Source organism: Typopeltis vanoorti, chromosome 23 (assembly GCF_054136105.1).
Source record: "Typopeltis vanoorti isolate ZY-2024b chromosome 23, IOZ_Tvanoo_1.0, whole genome shotgun sequence".
Taxonomy (NCBI): Eukaryota; Metazoa; Arthropoda; class Arachnida; order Uropygi; family Thelyphonidae; genus Typopeltis; species Typopeltis vanoorti.
The window spans coordinates 32,508,342-32,526,331 of NC_143571.1; the positions used below are offsets into that span (position 1 = coordinate 32,508,342).

Here is a 17,990-nt window from a genome sequence, read left to right on the forward strand (position 1 = left end):
TCATGACATAACATTTTATGAAGGCAAGTTACTTGATTGCCAGCCTGGCTGTCCGAGTGGTTAGCTTATCTGCTCTCTAGCCAAAAGGCTGCGGGTTTGAATCCTGCCGTGGGCATGAATGTTTGTGATTGTCTGTGGAAAAATTAGTTGCAGTGGTTAGCAGTAGATGGCATTGGTGTAGTTGCAGTCAGTTGATAGATTGAGTGGTGGAGACAGAACTGTAGTCTTTGGACTCCCTGGAGGTGTCAAATAATAATAATAATAATAATAATTTCATAAAAGTTACAAGTCACTGATCATAACATGTTAAGATGAACTGAAAATGATATATGTATTTTTTTTTTAAATGTAACTTTTATTTAAATATAGACTAAAAAACACTTTGTATATTCATTACTAATATACCTGTCATTTATCTTTAATAATGATGTAGGCACTTAGCTAATTACATGGGAACTCCATATCTTTGGCATGTTCTTAGTACACAATTAAAACAGCACATCAGAGAAAAATTACCTTACGTGCAACGTGAGCTGCATGATAGATATTTGTCAGTGACAAGTGAATTAGATGCCATAAATGACAAACTGGGATTCAAAGAATCTCTGGGTAAACAGAAGTTTATGATCAGGTAATTCCAAATCTTGTTTTTGATTTATTTTTAAGTTTGTGGTTTCAAATTAACTGCTACAGTGTTATTTTCCTTCTTTTTAATTGTTAATATAGGATGCATTCATTGGTGGAATGATATATTGCACTATTTTCTTGACGAGATGCATTGTTACCTTGTAACTATAGTCCTATATGCATATTTAATATCTATATATATATAAATCAGGAAATGGTGGATGTAGATAGCATTTCATTTGGGGAAGTCTGATGATTAGAGGCCTATACAGTTGATTGTTGTTATAGGTGTGGAATGCAAGAATGATGTGGAAGACATTCATTAGTAAATTAGCAGGTCAAGTAATTGTTATGGAGGGCAAGTCCTGAAGATAATTGAATTTATTCACCTACTGAAAGATAATTACTTGCTCCAGCATGTGAAGGAGAATACTAAATTTGAGAATACTAAATCTGCATGTAGCATCAGAAGCTGGAATAACCAATGCAGTCACATTGCTTCTGACCGAGGAGGGTAATCATGTGGTGTTAACTTCGGAGACTGCTCAATCTGGAATTTTTGGTTTGTAGAAGTTGTATATGTGGAACTACAGGGAAAGTGACAAGCTTAGGGGGGAAGCTTTAAGCAATACTATGGTATAAGAATATGCCAGGGAAGAATATTGACAGTGCCTGGAAGATGGTCAAGGGATATCTGAAGAAAGCAGTGTCAGACTGCTTTCTTCAGATAAATTATATACCAATATAATTTATCCTCCTGGGTATAAATTATATTGATATAGAAATTAGATGAGTATTATCATTAAGCAAGAGCTGCAAAAAACAAAATGTTGTAGGAGAGATATAAGGAGGGAGGTGATCAGCAAGCTCACAAGCAGTAAAAAGGCACCTGTAGTAAAAGTGACCTGCATGGTAAGAAGGCAAAATCAAATTAGCTGAGCAGGCCATAGAAAATCCTAAAGTGTTCTTTCACTATGCAGCAAGTAAAAGGAAGAACACTATGGAAGGATAGCATTAACAAGTGCTGATAATAGTGAGGTGATTGAAACAGACAAAATAGTTGAGTTACCGAGTGACCACTTTGAAAAGGTCTACTATTGTTATTATTACTATCTGGCATATAGTACGCTAACCACTCAATGGGGTCAGAGATTCATTGTGGGAGGTACACACTATTGCACACAATGCTCATCCAACCGTGCCTTAGACTAATTGAACGTATCCACATTCAAATACCCTTGCATTCCTCTTCTCTCTTCATCTCTCACACTACTACAGTTTCCACTGACAGCACTTCTGTCTCTTCCATACCACTTTCCTGATTTTCACTTTACCACTTGCTTCTGATGTCTTGCATGCAGCACACACACTGTACATCCATCCAAGAACACTTTCTCCAGTGCACTCACTCCAAAGCCATTCAAATGCAACCCATCACACCGCTATTATTATTACATAGCACTTCCAGGGAGTTCAAAGACTCATCGAGGGAGGGCACCTACTCTACAACTCTCCAATGCCATCTATTGCCTGCCACCAGCACTAGCATTTCCACAGACAATCACAAACATCCATGCCCATGGTGGGATTCTATCCCACAGCCTTTTGGCTAGAAAGCGGGTACGCTAACCACTCAGCCAAGTATAGTTCCATTGTTCACTCAAACACATGCCATACATCCTTAAACTATACTCCCTTCTCCTTACACTGCTATGCTAGCATACCATTCATGATTTTGGTTCTCTGTCTCAACTCATCATTGTCACACTTTGGCAACACATTCACAACCTTTCCCACTACACTGTTATCTTTCACTCTTCTCAATAACCTCCTGATATTCACTCTCACATGATCCTTATGTCCACTTAGATCATTTGTCCCCAGAATCACCACCAACTCTCTTGTCTGTTTCTTCCTCATGTCCAACATCTGAGTTATTCTACTCATTCTCTCTCCTGAATATCAGACCTTATGGACTCTCTCATTAACTAATCCTCTGTGGAATCTCCATATACTGCTATCCTAGAATCACTTGTCACCTCTTTTACCCTTTTTTCTTTCATTCTATTCTTTTGCACACTTTTATTGGTTTCCACTAAACATTTAATATCACTCTGCATATTCCTCATTTAATTTTTCATTGTTCATCAAATCTTGCATTTTAACAATTTCACTCTCTGTCACTGTCGCAGTCTTGCTACTTCTGGTTTGCCTCACCTACTTCCATTTCCTCATTCATACTTTCTTTCGCTCCCTTATCACTAACTTTCATTGCTGCATTCTTGCATTCTGTCATTCCCTCAGTTTCACTATATTTCATTTCATTTCATTTCTGTTTCTTTCATTTATGCCATCTTTTATCGTTTCAGTCAGTTTTGCATTCATTGTTTCCTGGTCTAATAATATATTGCACTTCCTACAAATTTATAATTTTTCTCATCTGCCATTCATTCTCTCTTTCTCCACAAACACATCTCTTACACTCTACAATGCATACATATTACACTCACAACATCAAATCATTTTTGAAAAGTCTATGCCATTAATGTCTGATTTTCATGGTGCTCGTCTAGTTGCACTGGTTGACCTCATGAGTACCACCTTTGAGTTATATTTAAAGAAGGCAATTTCAACTTCTAAATTACAGAGAAATCATGCCAATCCATTTATTTACCAAAAATAAATAGTACAACACTAAAATTCATGAAATATTGCCAATATTTCTCATAATAGCACTTATCTTTTTTTGGAACTCTTTTCTAACACTACACATCTTGAGAACACTACTCCAACTATTATTTGAAAGTAAAGATATTGTTTTAACAACTCTGACAGGAACTGATATAAGAATAAAGGTTAGTGAATTGGAATTACTTTATGAAAGTGAAGAATTTCAATGTAGTTAAGGTATGAGATTAGGTGGGATGTCAGCTTGAATATTACAAGAATGTGCAAATGAATTGGCACTGTCTGTGACCAAACTTAAGTCTCAGCTCTTATAAAGTCCCAGGAGAATTAAAGAGATAAAAATAGTTCCCTTGCATAAAGGAGACTACAAGCCTATAGTAACAAATTATAGGCTAATCAGTATTTCAGAGTAGTAGCACAAAAGGCATAAGAATATGATACTGTGTGGAGGACAGCATCATGTTATATAATATGATACTGTTATTATAAAATGTTACAATTATAATAATAATTTTTTTCAATTATTCAATTGAACTTTATTATTATTCACACATAATATTTACAATATATAATTGCACCTGAATTTACACTTGTAAACACCTGCATACAGGTGTTTACAAGTACTATTAATTTATTTTTTTTGCATATAAGTACATGCTGTATATATCCATATACATTTATATTACATATGTATATGCATTACGTATAATATTTTTTACTTTTTTAACACTTAATCATGTCTCAGATAAATTACATACATACATATAATCTTATTTAAATGTGTATAACTAATAATACTAGTAATGTATTTTACAATTTTTTCCCATTTTTTTACAATGATTCATTTAATGTGTTAAGAGAGATATTTTTCATATTAACGATATTGAATGTGGAATAATTTTATATAAACATACACATAATTCTTTAAGGCATTTTGTCATTTACATTTATATTTCAATCTGCATTTCATTTTAATTCACTAATTATATTTACAGTTTATTTTTCGTTATCGTTAGAGAATGCTGAATGGATTAATTTCACTTTTTAAATTGCTCTTTTTTTTTAATCAATAATAATAACTTTGTTTGTTTGGGTGGCATTTCTGCTTTCTTCCTCGAAGCTTCTACAGAGCTTATCTGAGGAAGATAATAAATGGCGGTGGTTTCGTGGTTTTGTTTCAATAACTGTCGCAAGCCAGGTGTAAATAAACGTGTTCATATTATGTATGTTCTTGGAAACTTATATATGAAGATATAAAAATGCTTTCTTCCACAGTTAATGTGTAGAGGTGAGTGCACCTGCCCACAGACCATCACTGTTTTGTGTGTGAGAGCGAGAGTAATTTCCCTCTAATTTTCAGTCTCACTATAATATTTATATAGTACCTGTTTCAGCTCTCTGTAGGTCCCCAGGTTTCTGTCACCGAATGGCAGTTTGTTTATCATCAGGTATGAGAAGTTTTGGGTGGCTTTTCCATCATGATTATTATACTTATATGTTGCATAGTTTATTGACTGTGGTCTTGTTATCTGATATGTTGTTCTGGTTACTCCGTAGGTTGGACTGAAGTAATGTTTTAGCATGGCTATGTAGTGGCATAATTGTTTCACCTTAAATATTTTGTGTTCTGTCTTTGCTGACAGTATAAGTGTGGGCTGTTCCCTTTGTTCCCAGAATATCAGTTTTACCATTTTATTTTGCAATGATTGTAATCTGTTAAGGTTGTAGTCGGTGCAGAATGTGTATGATGTAATTGCATATCTTAAAATGTTTTCACATAATGCTTTATAGATTAGTATTTTCATGTGTGTTGGAGCAATATCTTTTAATCGATATAGTTTGCTTGCTATCATCCTGAGTTTGTTGTGTAGATAATTTGTATGTCTATTCCAACTTTGATCGGCATCGAAGTGAAGTCCGAGATAACATGTTGTTTTTCACCCGTGTGATGGTTGTGGTTTTAGGATCAGCAGTTTGTGTACAGGAGGATAGATGTTGGATAGTGAGATATTTAGTTTCTGTGAGTAGGGTTTTGTGGGTTTTGAGTATCATTAGCTTTGTTTTTTCAAGGTTTATATATATATATATGCCGTTTTCAGTTAGCTAGTTAGTAGTTTTATTGATGTCGTGTTGCATATTTGTGTAAGCAATATTTGTGTTGTTGTGAATGGATACTGTGGCCATGTTATCTGCATATTGGAAGATTTTACTTTTTATGGGAAGATGCTAATATCATGTGTGGATATGTTAAACAGAATGGGAGATAGAACAGCTCCTTGTGGTACTCCACTGGTTACCGGTACCTCTTTGCTGTGCGCTGATCCTATACATGTGATGTGCTTTCTGTTTTTCATGTATGCTTTGAACCACTGGAGTAGATGACTTTCAATTCCAATATGTGTTAGTTTGTTCAACAAGATTTTATGTGTTAGTGTGTCAAACATTTTTTATTAGATCTGTGAAATCTTCCAGGACTGTTGCTGTTCCTTTATTTTTTTGAAAGCCATATTTTGTTTTGGGGATGATTTGCAATACACAATGCACTACATGAGTTGGTTGATTACAGACAATGTGGCAATGGGTCTGTAATCACTTATAATGGGTTTTTTTTCATGTTTATGTATGGGAGTGATTAATGCAGTCTTTAGTGTTTCAGGTATGCATCTTGTTTTGAATATTTTATTCAACAGTTTTAGTATAACTGGACATAGGTTAATCGAGTGCTTTTTTGACGTTTTTTGGTATGATTCGGTCTATTTCTGGTCCTTTGTTAGGGTTAATTTGTTGAATTGCAAGTGACAGTTCTTTTGTTACTGTGGGGAACCACATTGACTGTGTTGTTCGTTGTCCTAGTGGAGAATGTTTCTTTGTGTGAGGAGAGAATGTTTCGTGTAGTTTTTGGACAGAGTTCGCAAAGTGCTGATTAAAATTGTTTGCCAGCTGTTTGAAGGATTTGGGCTTGCAAGCAAAGTTGTGTTTTGTTTCTGAGCAGTGGTTTTGTGTGTATTGTCCAGCATTTCATTGATCAGGTGCCAGGTTTCCTTTATGTCATTCTGAGCTGTTAATTTGTTTCTATAATAGTTTCTTTTTGCAGTTCTAATGTGTGTTGTTAAGAGATTCCATTTTCTTTTGTAATCAGATTGTAAAGCAGTATTGTTTAGGTGAATTCATAAGTTGTCTCCATAGGGAATCTTTTCTTTGTATGTATATTAATATGTTGTCTGTTATCCATGGATTCTGTCTAGTTTGGTAGTGTATTTTTATTTTTGTTAATGCTTTGTTATATATTTTATTAAATATAAGTTTAAGATTATTATATATAGCATCAACAGAGTCTAAAGATACTATCTGCATCGAGTCTATTTTTCTGATTTCGTCATTTACTATAGTTTCGTTTAGGATGCTATTATACTGTTATGTAGTCTCAATGAGTTTTAAGAGTTCTCGTTCAGTAACTCTAATGCAGTAACATAATGGTCTGCCATTTTGGATATTATGATGGCTGCTGTATAGCTGTTTGGAGGGGTCCGTATATTTATGTGGTCAATACAAGATGTGGTGATTGTATTTTCGACTATCTCTTCTCGTGTATATGACTGTATGGATGGATGTTATATGCTGATAAGAGGTCTAGGTATTGTGCTGTGTTGTTATATTCCTAATGTTTATATTCATGTCACCTATCATTATCAGGTATTCTGAGGTGTCTTCTTCCATGGCAGAAAGCAATCTATTTAATTCATCTAGAAATTTTATGGTGCTTAAATTGGGTGGTCTGTATATTGTGTTTAATGTCAAGGAGCTCTCTTGTTTGATATTATTAACTTCAATGTATATGTTTTCTGCAAATTCTAATTTATAGCTTATTTCTATTACTTCTAATTTATGTTTGCTAAATGTTATTATACCACCACTTTGTTTAGTTTGTCTGCAGTGTTTGTGTTGCTGAAGGTTTGGCATTTGTTAGATGGTCGCCTCTTTGTTTGTTGTGGATACTTCTGTTAGATATTAAAATATCTATGTTGCTATATCTTCCTTCAAATATGGTTGCAGGGTCAGCCAGTACTTTTGAAATCTCTTGATGTTGATATAGAGGAGAGATAGACCTTTTTTGGGGGGTAGTCACTTGTTTCCATTCTGTTATCAAGTTTAAAATGTGGCAATTGTCATATTCTGGGATGCTTGCATCTGCTTGGTGGTCTGCGTTCATGTAGGTTGGTATGCTGTTCCCTTCTTTATGACTCGTCAATATTTCTTTTAATGTGGCAGCCTGTTGAGGTCTTCTATGGATTTTATTTGGACTGGCTTTACATCATCTCTTTTCTTAAGGAATATTTTGCTGTCTCTTATCCATATAAACTGGTAATTTTTTTCTGTTTTACTTTCCGTGTATGGTAGAATAGTTTCTGATAATATGGTGTTAAGTATTCGGACAAATATATTGGGATATTGTCATGAGTTCCATTCAGATCCTTGACTACTGGTTTTTTAATTCTGCTAGCTTTTATGAGGTTGACTTTTGTTTGGCTGTTAGTGAGTCTCACCACAATGGGGGGAGATCAGGAAAGACCTCTTTTCCTTGTTTCAGGTAATTGGTGTAATTATTATTATTATTATTATTATTATTTCGGGCGACTCCAGGAGTCCTTAGACTCATCGAGGGAGGCCCTAAACATCATGTCCACACAACTATGCGATTACATTCTCACAGTATCTATCATACCTTGCCTTGAACTCGTTCACCGTCATAGCACCCACAACAGACTCTGGCAGCTTATTCCACTCATTTACCACTCTAAAAGTAAAGAACCCAGCTCTAACACCCCTGCTAACCACACTCTTGCCCAGCTTCCATAGGTGTCCCCTAGTTCTCCCACCACCAGTCCTGATCTCAAAAATATCCTCTGAATTAATCCTATAGAATCCCTTTTAGCAATTTGAATGTCTTAATCATATCTCCCCTCCTCCGCCTATCAACTAGTTTCTGCAACCCATAAATATCTTCAACCTGTTCTCATATGGTTCATTCCATAGACCTGTTATCATCTTAGTCAGTCGCCTCTGGATCCTCTCCACCTCCTCCCCATCAAGAAGGAACCGAGACGACCAAATCTGGGCACAGTAGTCGAGATGAGGTCTTATCAAGGCTCGGTACAGAGGTACAATAACTTGCTTGTCTCTGCTCATCAAGGTATTTTTCAACAACCAAGTGAGTTGATGAGCTGATTTAGCTACTTTTGCAATGTGCCCCCTAAACTTCATCTCCCTATCCACCAACACTCCCAAGTCCCTGGCCTCATCAATCTCTTGGAGTACAGTTCCACCAATGTGGTATACTGCTGCTAATCTTTTCACCCCAAAATGCATAACCTTACATTTTGTCACATTAAATTGACATCCATTCTCCTTAGTCCAGAACTCCAATCTATCTAAGTCATCCTGTAAGACTGACATCTTCTGCATTCACTATTGCCCTACCCAACTTTGCTTCATCAGCGAACAAATGAATTGTTCCACTTAGATCCTTCCCTATATCATTAATGAACAGATTAAACAGCAGTGGTCCAAGAACAGAACCCTGCGGCACACCACTAGTCACAGGCCGTCTTTTGGACTCTACTCCTGAATAAACTACTCTTTGATATCTCTCCATCAACCAACCACCTATCTATCTCACCAACCCTATATCCATTCCCATATGTTGTAGTTTATTATTATTATTATTATTATTATTATTACGGGCAACTCCAGGGAGTCATTAGACTCATCGAGGGAGGCCCCAAATCATTTTCATCACAACTATTCGACATTCATACAGTATCTATCATACCTCGCCTTAAACTCATTCACTGTCACAGCATCCACCACAGACTCAGGGAGCGCATTCCACTCATTCACTACTCTAAAAGTAAAGAACCCAGCTCTAACACCTTTACTAACCACACTTTTGCCCAGTTTCCATGGATGTCCCCTAGTCCTCCCACAACCAGCCCTGTTCTCAAAAATATCTTCTGAATTAATTTTATAGAAACCCTTCAGTAATTTGAATGTCTCAATCATATCTCCCCTCCTCCGCCTATCAACCAATTTTTGCAACCCACAAATCCTCAACCTGTTCTCATACGGTTCATTCCACAGACCTGCTATCATCTTGGTCACTCGCCTCTGGATCCTCTCCACCTCCTCCCCATCAAGAAGAAACCTAGGTGACCAAATCTGAGCACAGTAGTCGAGATGAGGTCTTATCAAGGCTCGATACAGAGGAACAATAACCTGCTTGTCTCTGCTTGTCAACGTATTCTTCAGCAACCAAGTGATTTGATGAGCTGATTTGGCCACTTTTGCAATGTGTCCCCTAAATTTCAATTCCTTATCCACCAACACTCCTAAATCTCGTGCCTCATCAATTTCCTGGAGCACGGTTCCACCAATGCAGTAAACTGCCTCCCATCTTTTCACCCCAAAATGCATAACCTTACATTTTGCCACATTAAATTGACATCCATTCTCCCTAGCCCAGACCTCCAATCTATCCAAATCATCCTGCAAAATTTTGACGTCATCTGCATTCACTATTGCCCTACCCAACTTCGCATCATCCGCAAACAAATGAACTGTTCCTCTCAGATCCTTTCCTATATCATTTATGAACAAATTAAACAGCAGTGGTCCAAGAACAGATCCTTGTGGTACACCACTAGTCACAGGCCGTCTAGTGGACTCTACTCCTGAGTAAACCACTCTCTGATATCTCTCCGTCAACCACCCTCCTATCCATCTCACCAACCCTATGTCCATTCCCATATGCTGCAATTTACTGATTAGAATTCCATGTGGTATCCTGTCAAAGGCCTTAGCAAGGTCCAGCAGAATCACTGTAAACCCATTACCCTTATCCAGTTCAGCCGTCACTGTGTTATAATACGTGAGCAAGTTACTGAGGCATGACCTACCCTTCACAAAACCATGCTGTCCCCGATACAGTATCCCATTTTCTTCTATCCAATCTTGTATTTTCCTCTTGACTATTTTCTCTAAGACCTTGATAATGATTCCTGTTATGCTGATTGGCCGGTAATTTTCAACAGCAGCCTTGGAACCACCTTTGTGCAGTGGAACTATTTTCCCCTCTTTCCACCCCCTTGGGACTGACCCAGTCCTGAGGCTCAAATTAAACATAATGGTCAAGGGCACTGACAATTCTTTGGCCGCTTCACGTACGACACGAGCTGGTATACCATCCAATCCCACAGATGTATTGACATTGAGGTTCTGTAATAGACTAGTTACCTCTACCTCATTCATCACAATTCCAGTATAAGCTGTTGGTTCCTCCATTTCCGCAAAGCCACCACCTGGATGATATACTCTTGCAAAGTGCTCGCTCAGTAATTCCACAACATCGACTGATTCAGTTACCTCCCTACCCTCAGCATTTTTTAAGATCATTCTACCATGAGCATTTTTCCTTTTACTTGCAACATATTGAAAAAACTGTTTGGGATTCTCTTTAGCCTGCATGGCCAATTTCCTTTCGTAATCTGCTTTTGCTTTTCTTACCACCCTTGTTACCATCCTGGCCTGAGCTTTATACTGTTCATGCACCTGATGGTCACCCTTCTCCTTAAATTCCCTCCACAATTGTTTCTTTTTTTGCAGCTCAAGCTTAATAGTGTTATTCATCCATTTAACCCCTACCTGATTTATTATTCGGACTCTTGGTATACAGTCAACCATTGCCTCCTGCAAACAGTTCTTAACCACCTCCCATGCACCATCAACATCCAGCCCTTGCAGTTTTACATGCCATGGCATTGAGCCAAGCACACACCTAAGCTTGTCATACTTACCAGCCCGGTAATTCCACATATACCCTGTCTTAATTGTAAATTCGACTCCTTTAGCCACCTCCCAAGTCATGACCTTATGGTCACTCTCACCAATTGGTGGCAACATGGTCATGTTCGTTACAGCTACATTCTCAGTTGCAATTACTAGGTCCAGCACTCTCTGCCCCCTGGTATTTTCCAATACATGTTGCCGTAGATAGTTGTCCCTTAATAACTGCATAAAATCCAATTCCTTCCTCCCATGTGCCCTCTCCTCTTTCCAGTCAATGTTACCATAATTGAAATCACCCATAATAATTACCCTCCTTCCATTCATTTCTTCTATTTGCTTATGCATACTATTCCCACCATCCACTCCATCACCCGGTCTATAGCAGCACCCAATTGTATATTTTGTTCTGCTAGATTGTATCTCACACCAAACAGCCTCAAATGTGCTTTTTTCCCCATCCTGCAGTTCAACTTCTATACTCCTTGGCTGAAGCTCATCAGCTATCATCAATAACACTCCTCCCCCCTTTTTATTCACCCTGTCACTCCTGAACACGCTATACCCATCGCATTCAATCCCACTAGCTTTATCATCTTCTGTCAGCCATGTTTCACTAATACCGACAACCTGTGGCCTGGAAGTGCCAACCATGGCCAAAAACTCTTCCTTCTTGTTCCTAATACTCCTGGCATTAGTGTACATGAATCGCAGAAGCCCATTTGTCCCATCCCTACTTTGATTCCTTATACTAATTATCCCATTCTGATTTGTTGTCCGTCATACTCGCCCGGGCGTAATATACTCATTCATACACTTAACTGCCCCCCCTAAAGTCTGCATATCTACTCCCCCCCCTCTTAATAAATCTAGTTTCCCTGAGTCTGTACATCCACTTCCACATCATTCATCAACACTCTTTCAAGTCTCCGTACACCAACTCCATTCAAATGTAACCCATCCATCTTATATAAGTCCTTTCGCCCATCGAACTCATTCCACACATCCACAAATTCCACACCACTCTCCATGCATAACCCACGCATAAAGTCATTGGCAATTATGGCCCTCCTTCTAAACACTTCGCTGTCATACCGCGGTAAGATACTCACCATCCTAACTCTCTCACTCTTCTCTTTTGCTACCTCAAACAACTCCCTCACATCCTCTATCATTTCCATTTTGTCCTCTTTCAAATCATTCGTTCCTGCCACTATTATCATCTCTTTCACCCTCTGTTTTTGCAGTCGAATAGATTCGCTGACGTCCTTTATGTTCGCACCCGGCTGGTACGACTTCGTTAAACTCTCAATTATTACGCCTCTTAATAGCGAATCCCCATACAGCACTCGCTCCTTCATTTTATTGACGTTTACGTACATTCTATTTTTTGCCGTCACAGACTTCCGCCGGTTATTTGTCGGTACGTTCAACACACATTTTTGCATACGCTCCAGTTGTCGTTTGGCTCTGTGTATCGCGCCATGTAAACGGGCAATTTCGCTACTCGCAATTATCTCACCATTTTCATTATCGATCAAATCATCCATTCCTTCGGTGTTTCTACCTTCATTTACACTTTCAGCGACGCTCTCACACATATCTGGCACTACCACGCAATTCTCTAGTACACCGCCATTTTCTACATTCTGACTACCGTTAACGATATCAGTCTCGATACACGAAACACGCTTGAAGTCTTCATTCTCTTTACACTTTCTACACATATTAACTCCACTATCACTTTCTAACCAGACTCCTACCGCTCTTCGCAAGGCATACATCTCACAGACAGCACATTGCATAAATTCTTTTACATCAAAACTCTTAAGCAAGCATGGCGACCTGGCCGCCATTTTTTTCTTTATCGGTGCCATGTGTACGCTATCTTTTCTTAAAAATAATAATTAAAATAACAGAAAACACGCAAAAATTGCACAGACACACCAAGAATCAAAAAGCAAACAATACTACTTAAAATTCTGGTAAAATATCTAATGTTAACACAAAATAATACTGATCTTTCCAGGAGCTCACGACAAGCCGACGATCTAATCCGTGCGACACCAAGCGACCCCCCATGGATTAGTATTCTATGTGGTATCCTGTCAAACGCCTTTGCCAGGTCCAGCAGTATCACTGTAAACCCATTTCCCATATCCAGTTCAGCTGTCACCTTGTAATAAAACTTGAGCAAGTTACTGAAGCATGATCTACCCTTCACAAAGCCATGCTGTCCCCTGTACAGTATCTCATTTTCATCAATCTATTCCTGTATTTTTCCCTTGACTACTTTCTCCAAGACCTTGACAATGACTCCTGATATGCTGATCGGTCGGTAATTTGCAACCATAGTCTTGGATCCTCCTTTATGCAGTGAAACTATTTTCCCCTCTTTCCACACCTTCGGGACTAAACCAGACCTGAGACTCAGATTAAACAACATGGTCAAGGGCACTGATAATTCCTTAGCCTCTTCACGCAAGACCCGTGCCAGTATACCATCCAATCCCACAGATGTGTTCACATTAAGGTTCTGTAATAGACTAGTCACCTCCACTTCATTCATCACTATTCCCGTATAAACTAATGGTTCCTTCATTTTTTCAATGTCACCACCTGGATGATATGCTTTTGCAAAGTGCACGCTCAGTAACTATATCTACTGATTCCGTGACCTCCTTACCATCGTCATTCCTTAAAATCATTTTGCCGTGTACAGTTTTTTTCTTGCTTGCAGCATATTGAAAGAACTGTTTGGGATTCTCTTTTGCTTGCAAAGCTAGTTTCCTTTCATAATCCGCTTTTGCTTTTTTTACTACACTCGTTACCTTTCTGGCCTGCACTTTATACTGTTCGTGTGCCTGCAGGTCACCCCTTTCTTTAAATTCCCTCCACAGTTGTTTCTTTTTTTGCAGCTCAAGCTTAATGGTGTTATTCATCCATTTAACCCCTACTTGTTTTACTATTCGGACCCTAGGTATACAATCAGCCATAACCTCCTGTAAATGCTCCTTGACCACTTCCCATGCTCTATTGATGTCCAGCCCTTGCAGTTGTACATGCCATGGCACTGATCCAAGCAATCTCCTAAACTTGTCATACTTGCCAGCACGGTAATTCCACATATACCCTGTCTTAATCGAAAATTCCACACCTTTAGCCACCTCCCAGGTCAAGACCTTATGATCACACTCACCAATAGGTGGCAACATGGTCATATTCATTACAGTCAAATTCTCAGATGCTATTACCAGGTCAAGCACTCTCACACCCCTAGTATTTTCAATTACATGTTGTCTCAGATAGTTATCCCTTAATAATTGAATAAAATCCATTTCCTTCCTCACATGTGTCCTCTCCTCCTTCCAATCAATGTTACCATAGTTGAAATCCCCCATAATAATTACCCTCCTTCCACTCATTTCATCAATTTCCCTATGCATACTATCTCCACCATCTATTCCATCACCTGGTCTATAGCAGCACCCAACTGTATATTTTATTCTGCCAGTCTCAATCTCACACCAAATAGCCTCAAATGAGCTCCTTTCACTATCCTGCGATACAACTTCAATTCTCCTTGGCGACAGTTCATCAGCTATCATCAATAATACCCCTCCCCCCATTTTATTCTCTCCGTCCCTCCTAAACACACTCTAACCTACACATTCTATCACACTAACTATATCATCTTCCGTCAGCCATGTTTCACTAATGCCAATAACCTGTGGCCAGGAAGAGCCAATCAAGGCCAAAAATTCTTCCTTCTTGTTCCTAATACTCCTGGCATTAGTATACATGAAATGCAGTGATCCCTTAGTCCCACCCCTATATTGATGCGTTATTCTAAATGACCCATTCCCATTTTTTGTCCTTAGTGCTGGCTCGGGTACGTTATATACATTCTTACACTCATCTGTCTCACTGATGTCTGCATATCCATCTCCCCCCCCTCCTTGGTAGTTCTAGTTTCCCTGGTTTTGCACATCCATTTCACTTCATTCAGCAACACTCTTTCCAGTCTCCGCACACCAAGTCCATTCAAATGCAGGCCATCCATCTTGTATAAGTCCTTTCGCCCTTCAAACTCATTCCACACATCCACGAATTCCACACCACACCATCTGCATAACCTACGCATAATGTCATTTGCGATTATGGCCCTCCTTCTAAACTCCTCTCTGTCATACCGTGGCAACAGACTAACCATTCTAACTCTGTCACTCTTTTCTTTCGCTACCTTTAACAATATTTTCAAGTCCTCCCTCTCTGGTAATAATAATAACATCCATCCCTGTTTGTTCCAATTTGAGTAAAAGTCCCATGTGACATCCTGTCAAATAAAATGATTACATTTACTGAACTCAGCATTCATTCTATCATAAAAAGTGAGTAAATTACTAAAGCATAACTTATCTTTCAAAAGCTGTGCTGTCCTCCACACAGTATCATAATCTTACGATACCCTGAAATACCAATTGGTGTCTATAATTTGCTACTATAGGCCTTGTAACCTCCTTTATGCAATAGAACTATTTTTCCCCCCTTTCAGTTTTCTTGGGACTTGATAAGAGCTATGACTTATGATAAACAGTTGGTCACAGTGCATCCATCACATCCATCCCTATTTGAGAATGTGCTAATGCCAGTGCATTAGCACATTCTCAAATAGGGATGGATGTTGTTGTTATTATTATTATTATTATTATTATTATTATTATTATGCAGTTGGGTTGTGGCTAGCCATATGCAAACTGATGTGAGGAAATGATATATGTGGAATTATAAGGCTGGTGATTATTACAAGCTTAGGAGACAACTTGGAGCTATACCATGAAATGATGAACAGTAAGGAAATAAAGGTTGGATCGGAACTGACAAAAAAATGCATAACAACATCAATGTGGGTATGTATTCCAAAGGCCAAGAGGCTGAATAAGGTAGGTGGAAAATGGAATGAATCAGGAGCTTAAACATAAAATACGAAAGCAGAAGGTACTTTGGAGGAAGTACAAGATGAATAATAGTTACATGGAAAATATAAAGAACAAGCCATTAGAATGACTCATTTAATAAGGAAAATAAAAGTGCAGTATGAGCAGAAATTGGGAAATCAGGCAAAGAAAAACCGTAGATAGTGGTTTAGATATGCAGCAAGTAGAAGGAAGAATGATCATGGAAAGATGATATTAATGGATGAAAGAGTGATAGAATGGTAACTGCTGCAGAAGATATTGTTGAGGTATTCAGTGATGAATTTATTATTATTATTATTACCCAAGACCTCATGGAGTCAAAGACTCATCTGGGAGGTCCTATTATCACACACATATCATCATACCGTGTGTTAAACACTCAAACTCCTTGCAGACACCACACTCTCAGGCTAGGCATTCCAATCATTCACAACTCTGTATGAAAAAAACCTGCCTCTCACTCCCCTACTCACACCCTCTTTATACAGTTTCCAGGGATGACCTCTGGTTCTCCCCTGATCTCCCACTATTCTCCCACCATTGATCCTATAACAACCCCTTACCAACTTGTAGGTCTCTATCATATCTCCCCTCTTCCTCCTGTCCACCAGACTGCAAATTACATCATCTCAATCTTTCCTCATACTCGACATTCCAGAGGTCAGAATTTATAAGGGTGTTTCATCCTGATCAGGGTGGAATCATGAGGAACTTAAGTGTAGAGGACATAGGAGAGGATAGCTTAATTGTGACTGAGCAGGAGGTATTATTTGAGGAAATACACAAACTTGATGGCAATAAGGAGATAGGATTTGATTACATATCACCACACATCTTAAGGGAATGTTCCAGGGAATTTTCAGTAGCACTGGCATGATCATGTTTCACTAACTTTACTTATGTGCTATATCAAGGTGACAAATACCTTGGACAGAGGAGATCCATATACAGTTGTGTACTTGTATTTTGCAATAGCTTTTGATGGACTGCTACATGAGAAGCTCATAAATAAATTGAAACAGATGGGATTGGATAACAGACTTCTGACTTGGATCAGTGACTGGTTGTCAGATAGGTATCAGAAAGTTGTATATGGGGGTGCAGTATCCCAAAAAGAGGAAGGTCAGTAGTGGTGTACTGCAAGAGGTCAATTTTTGGAACATTGTTGTTCAATTTGCATGTTAATGATATTGGACTGGGTTAAACTAGTGATGTGCAGATGATGCAGATCTGATGAGATCCATGCAGCGTCAAGTGGGTGTTGTGGCCTTACAAGAGAACTTGGATAGATTGCATGAATGGGCAGGTAAGTGGAACTATTAGTTCAATGTTGCAAAGTGTAAGGTTTTGGGATTTGGTAAGCAACGATTGGATGCGAAGGGGAAACTTTAAAATATACACTTGGTGGGAAAACTTTGAAGAAAGTAGAGCAGATGTGGGATACAGGAGTGATGGTGGACAAACACCTGAAATTCAGGGGCCACATTGCACAAGTTGTGAAGACGTCACATCGAATAATGGCAATGATGAAAAGGAGGACCTGATATGCAGAAATAGAAAGGTTATGATGCCACTGTATAAGGCCTTCATCAGACCTCATAAGAATTATTGTGCACAGATCCAGTTGCCGTGTTTTCATGGTGACGAGGATATATTTGGAAGAGTCTAGAGAAGATTAATAGAGGTGGTCAGTGGTCTTTGGAATGTGAAGTATGAGTACCAGTGGTGCACCCAGGGTAGGGGGCCAAGGGGACATGCCCCCCCCCCCCCCCCAAAAAAAAAAGAAAAAGTTAAAATACACAAAAAATTTTTCAAAATACTTTTCCTAATTAAAATTATTTTTTTTATTTATGTTTT

At 38.5% G+C, this 17,990-nt stretch overlaps 1 protein-coding gene across 1 annotated transcript in view; it reads left to right on the forward strand.

Annotated features, from left to right (window-relative positions):
- The window catches only part of LOC150093744 (dynamin-1-like), a 300,405-nt gene that overhangs the window by 124,695 nt on the left and 157,720 nt on the right, over positions 1-17,990 (forward strand). The window contains exon 8 of the mRNA XM_090412966.1: positions 434-631. Coding sequence (XP_090269092.1) covers positions 434-631 — 198 coding nt within the window. The remainder of the gene's footprint in view (positions 1-433; positions 632-17,990) is intronic.